We start from the raw sequence: 13,713 nt of genomic DNA, 5'->3' as shown, positions 1-13,713 counted from the left end.
AATTATCAAAGTTTAAATAAAAAGTAAAATAAAAGGTGATAAAAAGAAGGTTTTGTCTTCAAAGGGGTTTGAGCCCAGGTCCCTTGGATTGCAAGTCAAAAGATTAGCCACTGGGCCATGCGCTTGGCCAAGTTAGTGGATGCAACCATGTGGTAAAATATCAAAACAAGTGCATAAATGAAGAAAACACAAAAAATGAGATTTCTTGCAAATGGTGGGGCTCGAATCCACGCACTAGGGGGGAAGAGAACTAAGGGCGTGCTGCTAACCAAGTGTGCTGTAACAATGTAGTCATTTAGTAAACGCCTTCAATTCATTATATTTTTAAAACAAGCCCTAAATGGAATTTTTGAAACTTCATCTTCTTCACTCAGCAACGTGAAAAACAACAACAATTAACCATGGCGCCAAATTCAAACTTCTCTTAAACTCAATCAATTTTGACAAATTAAAACCCTAACATGATCAGCATGAAGACACGAGTCTAACCATATAGCTTTTGCAAATTGATTCAAACTAACACTCATGAATTTCCAGAAAATAAGCATGAACCCTAATTTTTCAAAATCAAATTAAATGATTTACATTGTGAATAAATGAATGAAACCAGAGGGCTTTTAATCCTTAGACAATTCTAAACACAATGGTATCAAGTTTTAATGCAAATGGTACCTCTAACTAGAAGTTTGAGTATGAGCTCCTACCTTGCGAAATTGGAAATTGAAAGCTGCTTTAGAGGAGCTTCAAAACTGATTTGATGATCTGGATAGCTTGCCTTGACCTCCCTGAAGCTAATGGAGTGCTTAGGATGGACTGAGGGTGCCTGTAACTTCAAACCCGATACCTCATTCTTCTTGAGCAAATAACAATGTCAAATGATGAAGATGATGTTACAGAGGCTATCTAATGATCTGGATAGCTTCTATAACTAATATATGAGGTGTTTGAGTGTTTGGTTTAGTTTGAAATGGCCTGTAGGGTTCTACACAAGTTCAAGTGCAAGTGAGGTATGTAAAAATGAAACTTGGTGAAAATGGAGTTACAGGTCCTAAGTAATGGTTTGAATAGCTTCTATTTGATGTATAAAAGCTATCTGAAGTGTTTGTTTGGTAGGTTTGTGTTTAGTTTGTATTTTGGCAAGTTAAGACCTTTATTACATGAAAATGGAAGTGAAAATGGTGTTTTTTGGTTAGAGGGGTTTTGAGAGGTTGTGGAAGTGGTAGACAGCTTCTAAATTTTATTTAGAAGTTGTTTGAAACCTTGTTTGACACTTAGAATTGCTTGAACTCAAAATCACTAGAAAAATGCAAAGATAGGAATTTGGAGAATTTCAAGTGAGAGGTGACTTGGAGAATTCTGGTGTGTTTGATCAAGGGAGTGATACCCTCTATTTACAGGCACAATTTAGGGTTTGTAGAGGGAAAAAACTCAGAATTTTGAGTTCACATGTGATACTTGTACCACATTGCTTGTTTGCGAAGAAATGAGAAAGTTATGATTTCAATGGTGAAGTACAAGGCTCAAGCATGCTTCCATGACTTTATTCTGAACATTAGGAGCTTGCTTGGGGTGTTTGTAATGCTTTTGGTGCAGAAGAGACATTGTAGTGGCTCAAGAGAAGAGTTGTTGGTGATTAAAGCCACTTTACTAGAATGGAAGTGTGATCTTTATGCCCTTAATGGAATGATTCAATGGTTAATGACTTAAGCACTTGGATTATAGCTCAAAATCAAGTGTAATCTTCTGATTTTGGTGTCTCAAACAAGTTAGAGGACCTGCAAGAAAGGAATCTTTCATTTTGAAATGGTTTTGGTTCATAACTTCTTCATGTTCATGGAGTTTTTTTAAGTGTTAAGGAGCCTTCTTTGCAAAATCACATCTCATAGCTCAAGCCATGGATTTTCATGCTATTGGTCTCTTTAGAAAGACCTTGCTACATACTTCAAGTCACTTGTTAAAAGTTTTCTCAAACTCTTTTGGGATCATGGAGAAAAATGGCCACAAAGTTAAGAAAAATCTAAGTGAAAACACTTAAAATTTAAAGTTTTTTGAACATAATCTTCAAAATTCCATATCTCTCAAAATAATCATTTTTGATGAAAACTAGAGCAGAGACAAAGTTGTTTGTTTGATTAAGGTCTACAACTTTCATGTTGGGAGATTTTTGAGTGTGTTGGCAAAATTTGAAGTTCCCAAAATTAGGTTAAAATCACTTAAAACCCTAATTTTGACTTTTGTTGACTTTTTGATTCTTGATGAATTTTCTTGATTTATCATGGTCAAATGTCTTATGATGATGATTTGAATCCTTAAAAGTTCATGGTTGACCATTTTTCTCAAAAGTCAACGGTTGACCCACATAGTTGACTTTTTTCCAAATGAATTGCAGTTTTGTGGATTTCATATGAATCAAGCTCTCCTCTTCAAATGAATGATATGAATGGACCATAATGTTGATTTGGATGCCCTTGAATCATGGTTTGAGTCTTGGAGCCATGTCCTGATTAAAAGTCAACTCTCTAGTAGAATTAGGTCAAAAACCCTAATTTGGATCCTCATGTGATCTTGAGAGTTGTTGATCCTGAATTGGGCTATCCTTGGACTTAGATATTGATGAGAGAACCCTTTGAATCATGGGAGAATGTTGAAATTCCTTGTGGGCCTCAAAACCCTAATTTTCTCAGTCTCCTCTTGATTAGTCTCATGTCTTAGGACACAAGTAACAAACAACAATTTTTTTTTTTGTATTTTTGCGTTAACAAATGATATTTGTATGATGATAATGATGATCCTAATATTTGGAATATGGTGGGATCTCAGTGGTCAAAAATTGGGCTACAACAAAACCCACAAGCACCTTGATGGTTCCTTTAAGCGTTTTAAGGCGTTTTTATCAAATACAGAGGTTTAAAACACTATTTAGGTAAGTGTGTGCACTGCCTTAATAATTCGAGAATTAATCTAATATATTTACAAGATTCTGATCACTCAAACACGGATCAGATGAAATTTCACACTTTCTCTCTTTCACAATGTTTAATCCTTCAAGATCTCTTGCTTGATTCATCAAAGATTTAGCACTTCATATGGGACTTGGATTCTTCTATCTGATGAGGCTTGATATAAATATTTGATACACACTATCACCAGAGATATTGCTTTAGTAGGGATCATCAAAGATTCCACCGAATGTTGCTTGACATTAGGTGCTATCCTTAAGAGACTGACTTTGACATTTTGATCTTTATAAGCAAGACAACTTGATCATCTTCATTATAACTTCATATGAAGACTTCACATGTTATTGATCACAAATGTTATTTTTAAATTAATGAGTGAATCTTATTTTTTTTAAATAAGAGCAACTTTTTTTATTTAGATATTTTTATAAATATTCTCGGGAAATATATTAAAATATATATTTTCTTACATAATAAAATTAACATGTGTCCCAAAGACACACATTAAAAACCTAAAAATAAAAAATAAGTATTGAAAAATATACAGATAAACACTTTAATGAAAACAATACACAATTTTTAAAAATTAATTTCTTTTAATTTAGTCATGCAGCATTTTACACGTGCCCGGCATGATAGCATTACCCTTTCTTATATATGACAGATATGATAGATTTGTTTCATATTTGTTCCATTTTCTGTTTACAAAAAATCCCATAGCGAGAAAAACCACATATCCTGCAAAACTTCCGTTGCCGTAAGAAACCTATAATGGCCGATTCCACTCTCAAATTGGGGCAACAGAAATTCCGAGCAAACCCTAACCCTTCCTTCCATAAGAGCTTTTCCATTCAAAAACCCATTTCTAGCGCCTATAAAACAACCACGATGATCCCCGACGATGCCGCTGAAGCAACGGTTGCAAAACCGAAATGAAGCGCTTTCCAACAAGAGAGGGTGATGATGAAGTGACGAAACGAGATTTACTGGAATCAACACTTTGAAGGAGCCAAAATTCACCGGTAAGCACATTGGTTATGGTGGTTACAATTTCTATTTTGCCTTTGATTAGGATTCTTTGAAGTGATTAGATAACTGTATTGGCGATTAAAGTGTTTCCAAATTCATAAATTGTTAGACCTAGAAAATAAGCGTATGCTAGAATATAAGTGTATGTTTGGTTTCACATTAGGAACACTCCGAATTGATTCAGAATGTGTAGAATTGATTTTAACATGTTTGGTTGCTCACAAATATAATTGATTATGCTTTTTAGAATTGATTCTTACTTAATCTTGAATTTGTAGCTTTTAAGTCTAAACACGATTTTTACGCTGAAATTTAAATGTAATGTTCAACTCACTTTTGCAGCAACTAATCCAAACATAAATCACTTTATTTTCAACTTACTTTTATAACATGTTTGGTTTGACTTTTGAAAGAGGCAAAAACAATTCTAGAGGTGTAGAATTGATTATGGAGTGATTTTGAGGTGTTTGATTCTTCTAACGTAGAATTGATTATGCCTCCAAAATTGATTCTACTTAAAGATATAATTTGTAGCTTTTGAATTTAAACGTGATTTTTATACTGAAGTTTGTCATTCAACTCACTTTTACATAGATGTATCCAAATATAAATCAATTATGTCAAATTCAATTAGTTTAAGATCAATTCTGTCTACTGCCAATCCAAACACACATTTAGCCAAAATCAATTTTCCTCACCACATGATCAAACACACAATGTGATTTTATTCATTCAAATTTTTTACTCAATAAAGTGCAACCACTCTGCAGAGAATATCAATATCAAACCCTAATTTCAGTTTCAATGTTATTGTAGGATCTTACCTCCAACTCTTTTACTGGAAATTTACCTGCAATGCAACTGAAGCAACCTGTAAGCAATCCTTCCTTTAGTATTTTTGTATTGCATTCACTGTATTGTTGTTTGTTCATATGAATTGTAATATTTAGTTTTTGATTACCCTCTAAAAACCCAGTTGAATCTTGTGAAAAATAAGAACATTAATTATTTTCATTTTAAAAGGCACCAAATACACATCTTAAATATTGCAGTCAGAGAACATACACTTATTATGCTTAAACAAAATCATAATATTAACGCAACAGTAAATATATAGGAGTAGGATATCGTTAAGAACCATATAAAAATCTCAATCTTCCTTATAGTCAAAAGCCGTGTAAGGAGTGAATGCCTCTTTAATCAAGCTCTTCTTCCTCCAAGTATTCCAACCCAAATCTTCACAAATTTCATCATTATGATTGATACCAAAAGTTGTGATGCAGTTCCTTTTATAAAACCTAGTAGACTTTTTCATAGTTTCCATATCCTTAATTGTCTGTGAAAGCATCTTATCAGCACTCGGGAGCTTAAATTTGTTAGCTAGTAGACCGGATAGCCACATGGAACGTATCTCCGACGTGTATAGGTTTGAAACACTCTCAACATAACCCACAAAGGCCATGTTTGGAATCAATGGATGAACCGTTCCCCTGTCACAAACTTGACTATTAGTTCATTCTCACCTATGCTTAGAAAGCTAGAGAAGTTAAAAAAAAAGTTACTTTATTTCAATAATCCAAAACTGTCTTTACCTGTACAATGGCATCATACCAGAAGGGTATTCCAATAAGTTATTGAAAGGTTCTGGCAAAATGGCTTGGAGTTTCTTTTTCCCATCATAACCAGTTGCCAAAATAACCACATCAGCATCTGTTTTAGTGTTGTCATCAAATTCAACTCCATCATTTGAAAACCACCACTTTGATGCTCTTTTGAAGATTATTTTTCCCTTATCAGCCTCTTTGAAAAAAATTTCCGGTGTTATAGCTATTTGACACGACGCAAAATCTTCCTCAAAAGGGTGATCTGGTTTCAATCCATACTTCTCCATTGGTTGCTTCCAAAGCAAGTAGGACTCTATGAATTTTGAAATCCCACGCCTCTGTTTAATGTCATTAATTCAATAAAACAAATGAAGTAAATAAAGCTTTGGTAATTACTAAAAAAATTCATAAAGAAAATACATCTCTTATTTACCATTGGAGATAATAGGAGGCATAAAAGGGATTTGAGTAAGCTCTGATTTGGTGTTTGATGGAGGAACTGTGCAGATCTTGTTGCATAGAACAAGAAAAATGGTACCCCCCACATCTGATAATGGGGAAGTGTCCAATGCAAACTTCTTATTATCATTGTGCATGGTTGCCCTTCAGGTCCTTCATAACAAGTTACAACAACCCTTCTTATTAGTTACTCATGTTTGAAATTTAATTTAACAGTGTAAAAGAGGAAATAAAATGACTTTTAAAAAAATAATTAAAAACACAAAAATAAGCCAAGCATGTATTTTTTTGGTCTAATAATCTAGTGACATAAACAATTATTATAATTTTGATCAAATCTAATTATTTTACTAACTATTAGATACATAAACAAATCAATTAAAAATAAATGACCTGGTCTGTTAAAAATAAAATACTAAGAAAAAGACCTGAGAAGACACCAACAAAATATCTAAAATGCATAAACTTACAAAGTTATAATTATTGAAGTTAAAGAAAGAGTGTCACAATAAAAGACAAAGTAAGATAATCTAAATTAAAGAATCAACCCCCCTTAAAAAAGTTAATAAAGATTAAAGTAACCAATCAATTAGCGCATGTTGCCATGCTTGTAATAATTCAGTAAACATTTAATTATCATTCCTATGTTATAACTTATAACAGTAAATATATATATTTTTGTTTGATCTTTGGTTTTAAGAAAAATGACTTTGATAATTTGAAGTTTGGATAGAATGTATATAGAATCTTACAAATAATTGTTATAAATTATTAATAAAAGAAATTAAAAAAAAGAGATTTTACCAATATTAGTTAATCAAGGTTGAATGTTGCGGTATGTTATATTGTCATTATAATTTTTGTGATTTTTATTTTTATGTACCATTATATTATGCACATTATATATTTAAATTATGGTCCTTAACTGCAATTGCAACTATAATATAAAAGTTATAGAGTTCTGAGATCTTGCTGCCATATCACAATTGTAATTGTTACCGCATTACTATGATTTGGTGAATTCCAGCAGAACCATAAGTATGACTGTAATTGTAGTTTAGAACAACATGCCTATATTATATATAAAATAAAATAAAATATAAAAACCATGTTAGATCATTTGTTATTACCTTGGTTTGCCTGTGCACACTCTAGAGCCAGATCAATAGCTGATTTTTTATAACCAACCACAACAATCTTTTTTCCTTTAACAAGATCACTTGTACCTTCTTTGTCAAGTTTACAATAATCAATGCTATGCAGAACCTTACCATTAAATACCTCAGGTCCCTTGTTCCGAGGAAATGTTGGCATCAATGGTATGTCACCATATTTTCCAGTGCAAATCACTACAAACTCGAAGTGGTACTGCTGAAAAATCAAATAGGCAAAGTAAAATTGCTAGTTTTCTCAGAATTTCATCACAATTCTTATGTTGTCAGTGTCGCAGTCAAAATGTGGTCAAGTTAGTCTTAAGTTTTTAACTGCCAACCACATCACTGTCATAAAACATAATTTGTTTTTATTATTTTTCCATAAATTGGTTAATATTATAGGTGATAAGTTTGAAGCTAGTTTATGAGTTGATAGGGAATAAAGACCTGAATGGTGTCTGATTCATTACTCTGAACAGAGAATTCCCACATAGGACGACCAGAAAGTGGATTTCCACTGTCCCGATGTAGTCGTCCGAAATCAAAACCTTCTTTATCACCAATAAATTTGATTTCCACGACCTTGGAATTGAACTTAACATACTTAAACAAATCAAAATGAACTGCATAAGTATGCAAGTATTCCAAAATCTCAGCATATGTAGGGTAATCAGAGCTTTCTCTCTGAGGCCAAGGGAAATCACTGAACTCATAGTTCCATGTTTGTGATTGAAGCTTAGTACACCTATAGGAACAATGTCTCCAAACACCACCAATTGAACCAGTGGCTTCAAAAACAACAGGGTTGTAGTTTGATAGTTGTTTCGCTACGGCTAAACCACTCACTCCAGCACCTATGATTCCAATTTTAGACACCATAACTGGTGGGTTGTCTTGGGTAGCCATAAGGCTGTGTAGTGGAAAAAAAAGGGCTTTATTATTTTGTTTTGCAAAATGTGTGTGACTATGGGCAGTGTGAGGAGTGAATGTGTTTTCTTATTGCTATTTATATTGAAGAAAAATCATATATCACAATATTTTATCACATTCTTTTATTACTGGTGGGTGCTCTTGGGTGGCCATGTGTTTTTTGTGTGGGTATGGAAAGGGGATCCGTTTACTATATATATATAGTTATAGAAACTTTAATTAATCATATCTCACACACACTAGGGGTATATTCATCACATTTTTTAAGGAGTGCAGACAAAAAGCCACTGACATTTTTGGACACTTTTTTTTATCGATAAAAATCTCACCATTTTAATATGCATATAATATAATAATAATAATGTGGCACGTGGCATACAAAATTTTAGCTAATAAAAGAAAAATGAACTTGCCGATAAGGCCACATTTCTAATTAGTTTCTAATTATAGAAGTACCTTGTTGTATTGAGTATATTTAAATTAATAAAATGTTCTAAATTTTTATACCCAAAAAGAGAAAAAAAATTAAAAGAAAGTTGAAATGAGTGTTACTAGCACTTAGAGTCAGCCCAACAACACACATTGAAATCTAAATAAAATATCAATTGAGGAATAAAGTATAAATTATTCTAATACATACTCCCTCCGACCCATATTATAAGAGAATTTTTTTTTTAATTTTTTGAATAATTAATGTATCTGGTCTATATATAAACCAAATATATTAAGGGTAAAGCTAACATGTGCCCTTAGGGCACATGTTAAAAAACACATTAATAGAAAATTTGTCTTGAAACAAAACAATGAAAACATTAATTACAAATTTTTAACAAAAATATTACACAATTTCCAATAAAAAATTTCTACATTTAGCTCTTAAGACTATTTACAATGGTTTCCAAATTCAACACCATACTTTTTCACTTTTTATACTCCACATCATCTTCTCTCTCTTCCACCTAATAATTCAACACACATTCAACTTTTACTCACTACAATAGTTTTGTTTAATAAAATTCAACACCCTACCCCACTACTTTTATTTCATATTCTTATTTTCTTTTATATTTTTGTTTTATGATTATATATTAAAATTAATTATATATTAATATTATTATCAATTGAAATTATGAAAAATTATGAAAAAAGTGGAATTTTTTGGTGTGTCCAAATCAAATGAACCAAGGCTCTATTTATAGACAAAAAAAATAATGAATTTTGGTGAAAATAAAAATAAATAAAAAATTTATTTACTATAAAATAAATGACATTAAATAATTATCATGAAATAAAAATATAAACACTCACAACAACCAATAATAATTTGCCAAAAATATTATGTGGCCCCCACTAATTTCTCATTCAACATGTTGAATGTTTTCAACACTAAATAATCCACATCACTTTCAACATATGATTCAACACACCATTGTACCAATTCAACTATTGAAAAAAAAATTCAACACCTCCATTGTAAATAGTCTAAGGGCACATGTTAGGATTATACATATATTAATTATTCAATAAATCTAAAAAGTGAATTTCTCTTATAATATGAGACAGAGCAATGAATCTACAAAGTGAATTTCTCTTATAATATGAGACAGAGGGAGTAATGGGACGGAGTAGGACGAAGCGGCCTTAAGTAAAGTCAAATATAATTTAACTTTTTTTTGATGGGATAATATAGTTTAACATTACAATTGCCTTAAGGATTGAGAAACCAACAATATTAATTAAAACTAGAGGCCTTAACTATTTGTCTAAAGACATTCTTTTGTAGAGGCCTTAACCATTTGTCTAAAGACATTTTTTTGTTTCAAATAATCAAAGGACTAGACTCATACACTTTAAATGTAGAGAAATGAGACTCATAAATTTGAATACATACTTCTATATATAATGTTTATAACTATCATCTCAATTTTGTAACATTTAAATTTATTTTAAAATTTTTCATTTCTTGAATACTTGAAAATTCATTAAATACTTGAAAGAGAATATTTACGATTAAAATTGAACTTTTAAAGGTTAATGCTTTGTTTGGATTAGAAATGAAAGTAAAAGGAAAAAAAAGTGAAAGGAAGGAAAGTTGTAGGAATGAAAGTGAAAGGAAAGTGAGATGAATTTTTAGTTGATTGATATAAATAAATGAAAGTGAAAGGAAAGAAAGATAAACAAGTGATAAAAGAAAAATTATATATTTAGTAAATGACATAAATATCCCTATTTAACATATATAAAATATTTAAAAACAGGTAAATAATATATAAATATAACATGCATAAATGCATTTGTTTTTTATATATAAATAAACTATATATAAAATATAATTTACGCAAATAAAAAAAGAGTGAAGTCTTTCATATTTGTTTATAAAACAGTCAATTAATGAGAAACATTTTTGTCTTTTGTGAGCAAAATATAGGGTTATCAATGTCTTTATAAACAAAATGTTTTATCTTTTTCCACTTTCCTTTCAATCTAGCGAGGAAACAAAATAGAGGTGGGTCCCAGTTACAATTTGCCATCCTCTTTTCTATTTAATAGAGGTGGGTCCCAGCTACAATTTGCCATCCTCTTTTCTATTTATAAAGTCCCAAACGGTGGAAGGATCTCGAATGTTGGGCTTTGTTTCCTTCTTTATCTTTCTCTTCTACATTCATCGCAAACAAACATAGTGTAAATGACTCATGAGTTACATATATACGGTTGATGATTGACATGTATACTCATAAGTTTTTCAACACGCACTGTTACTTCAAAATGTAGTATGAAATTTAGCTATATAAATTTTTATTGTAATCATTTGAAAAAACACAAAAAATTTGAATAACATTGCGATCATTTGAAAAAATATAAGAAAATTTCCTTTCTCGTATAATTATTATTGTGAGTATGAAAGACTGTAATAATTTGAAAAAACAGAAAAAATATGAATACTTAATCACTTTTACTCCGTTGTTTTGCTTTAAGAATTTTCACATACACTTATAAATATTATTGTAGTGTTTAGAGAGCAAAACACTTAAGTAGAAGTAGAGTTGTCTTGTGTAAATCTTTGCAGATCTGAAATCGTTAAACAAGAGAAGAATGTTCTCATGAACTTTGATATAATATAAAAGTTGTAAATTAAACCTGAAATAAAGGTTGTGAAATTAAACCTGTGTTAAAAGCTTTATAATAGTTAAGATCTCAAGGTGATCTTGGAGAGTGGACATAGGCATCATGGTATTAAGTTAAAGTAGGATAAAATTCAGTGTGTTCTTCTTTAATCTCTGATCTCTTTATTTTTTTTTCATTCTCTTTCTAAAACACCTATTCTTAAAATCAATCTATTTTGTTTTTGTTATCAACTACCTATCTATCAATAAAACATACCACCAAACACCCTATATTACCCTTTCATTCAAATTTCATTTACACTACAAAATACCCTTTTTCGTAATTGACTAAATACAAAATAATTGACCAATCAAAACAAATGAAACTTACAGGTGGCTATGCTTTTCTCAATTTTATTCAAAACACATTAAAATATAATGGTCAATGCTTCTACCCGGGTAAAAAAATTTCTCTAACGATTCAAAACTATTGGCTCAAACTCATCTTTCTCATTTCACTTTTTGCAGACCAAAACCAATACATCTCTCTTTCACAAACTTTTCGTTCTCTCTCTCGTCTCTTGCATTCCGCCTTCCAACTTCAACCCTTTCCACCACAATTATCAACCGGTAAGAAATCATACCTCACCACCACCACCATGGATGTTGCTTACTTTGTTGTATTTTTTTCAGGTCCAGTTTTTTTGTTGGAAGTTCTTAACTGAACAAGATTTGTTTATGATATTTACAACAGGGAACAATGAGATACATCAACACAGCCTGTGTTTTTCCATACATTTTGTGTTGTGATTTTTTGATAAATTGCTTTTCACTTTCATTTTTTTTCTGGTTGATATATATTTTTTTTCCATTTTTCAGTACAACATTATCTCATCTCTCTCATCAGATTTGGATATATATTCCTTCCCTTCATTCAGCTCTAAGTTCTTCGCTTTTTGTCCAAGGTAAATACATATATAAAATATGGCAGTTTGGGTTAGCATTAGTTTACTGCCAATACTTGACATATTGTAAGAGTTTACTTTGTTTGAAATCATTTTGCAGAGTGTGGAGCTGAGCGGTGCTGCCAAAGAGCTTCTAAAAGAGAGTTTGACTGGGCCAAAACAACTTCATCTAACCAGCATGTTTGATTGGGCCGAAATTGAGAACTCTAATAGGTTTCTTGTCTCTAATGCAACATATGATTGTTTACCATTACATGAGAGATGACAACGAAAATCTGATGTTTGTAGCCTCAAAGTAGTTCTTCTAGAACTTCTAACAGCAAGAAAAGCAACAGACAAAACAAGGTAATGATTTCTCTTCCTTAATGTATGTTAATCTATGCTCTGAAGTTGTTTTGTTCTTCTCGTCGCAATGTATTGTTTAGTAACACTTAAATCTTCGTTCCTGTTTTTTTTTTCCAGCACACAATCTGTGGAGATTTGCGGTTTTGGTGTGATTTCCGATTTAACGACTTCTCAATAGCTCGATTTTAGGGCAAGGAGTGAAGAGAGACCACGTGGAGGAAGTATTAGTTCATTTTTAGATCCAATCATACAAAACAGAATCCTCACATATGTTTGTCTTCCATAAATATTGATATATAATGTGATTAATAATTTATTACATATGAATCTGTCAAATTTGAGATGGCATCATGTTGGTGCTGTCGTGTTTGATATATTTGTTTGTGTCAATAATTCATAGCCCTCAATAGCCTTTATTTAGAAACACTTTGTAATAAATAGCGTAACGCAAAAGTTTGTTGCTGGATGAGAAATGATTCATCTTACATAAAACAGTTCATGAAAGAAACCATGAGTAGAACAATCCAAATATTGCACTGTGTTATAATGGTTGTAGCATTATTTATGTAACATTCTACTTTCACCGTGCCTCCAAAGTCACTTAAACAAAATATAGCTCATATAAAATTGATGCAACAAAAATAGTTCATGAAGTCGAATATTATCATCGCTTAAGTTGCCAAGGCATGGGTTTTCTTAGGGAGAAACTGTAACTAACTTGAACATTAACAAACAATTATCTATAATAATGAAAAGGCCAATTAAATGAATGGTTTACATATAGACCTCTACAGGTTTTGTTAAAATATATCTTTACTGTTATAGAATGAAACTAGTAAGATACCCGTGCTTCCGCACGGGTAAATTTATTTAATATTGTATGAAATTAATTAGATATATATAAATTTTTAATAAATGATTTAATTTCAAATGAAAAATATTATATAAATTTAATTATATTAAATAATTATATAAAAAAAGAATCTGGAAGATGAAGATAAAAAAAATGAAATTTTAACATTTAAAAATAAAAATTAGATACTTTGTTGATAATGACCCGTGAAAAAGAAATTTATTTGATCCGATATAAAATATATTTAAATACAAATGTAAAATGAACAATAATCATATGAATTTAATTGTATTAAATAATCTTTAAAAAA

At 30.9% G+C, this 13,713-nt stretch overlaps 1 protein-coding gene and 1 long non-coding RNA gene across 3 annotated transcripts; one reads left to right on the top strand and one right to left on the bottom strand.

Annotated features, from left to right (window-relative positions):
• Positions 1–3,640: 3,640 nt before the first annotated feature.
• LOC131594969 (uncharacterized) lies at positions 3,641–13,235 on the top strand. The gene is made up of 6 exons (XR_009281627.1): positions 3,641–3,982; positions 4,806–4,862; positions 11,769–11,870; positions 12,120–12,205; positions 12,306–12,550; positions 12,668–13,235. It is a non-coding gene; the product is annotated as an uncharacterized LOC131594969 (long non-coding RNA).
• Positions 4,981–8,266, bottom strand: LOC131594967 (probable flavin-containing monooxygenase 1). 2 transcript variants are annotated; one of them, XM_058867179.1, is made up of 5 exons: positions 7,654–8,266; positions 7,183–7,420; positions 6,027–6,205; positions 5,582–5,931; positions 4,981–5,479 (listed from the first exon to the last, which is right to left on the bottom strand). In XM_058867179.1, exons 1-5 carry the CDS (start codon positions 8,110–8,112, stop codon positions 5,140–5,142), a joined length of 1,566 nt encoding a protein of 521 aa, XP_058723162.1. In that variant the 5' UTR covers positions 8,113–8,266; the 3' UTR covers positions 4,981–5,139. The 2 variants fall into 2 exon arrangements, with proteins under 2 accessions (XP_058723162.1, XP_058723161.1); XM_058867178.1 differs by having other exon boundaries at positions 7,183–7,423; positions 7,654–8,265.
• Positions 13,236–13,713: the final 478 nt, after the last annotated feature.

The sequence above is a fragment of the Vicia villosa genome, linkage group LG4, assembly GCF_029867415.1.
Source record: "Vicia villosa cultivar HV-30 ecotype Madison, WI linkage group LG4, Vvil1.0, whole genome shotgun sequence".
In the NCBI taxonomy this organism is placed as follows: Eukaryota; Viridiplantae; Streptophyta; class Magnoliopsida; order Fabales; family Fabaceae; genus Vicia; species Vicia villosa.
The sequence above is the reverse complement of the archived record's forward strand: the minus strand, read 5'-3'. Positions and strand labels throughout refer to the sequence as shown.

Coding starts and splice junctions, on each gene's coding strand:
- LOC131594967 (XM_058867178.1), bottom strand. CDS start 8,112: ATGGCTACCCAAGACAACCCACCAGTTATGGTGTCTAAAATTGGAATC. Junction 7,424..7,653: donor ATGAATCAGACACCATTCAG/GTCTTTATTCCC, acceptor TTGATTTTTCAG/CAGTACCACTTCGAGTTTGT. Junction 5,932..6,026: donor GCCTCCTATTATCTCCAATG/GTAAATAAGAGA, acceptor GACATTAAACAG/AGGCGTGGGATTTCAAAATT.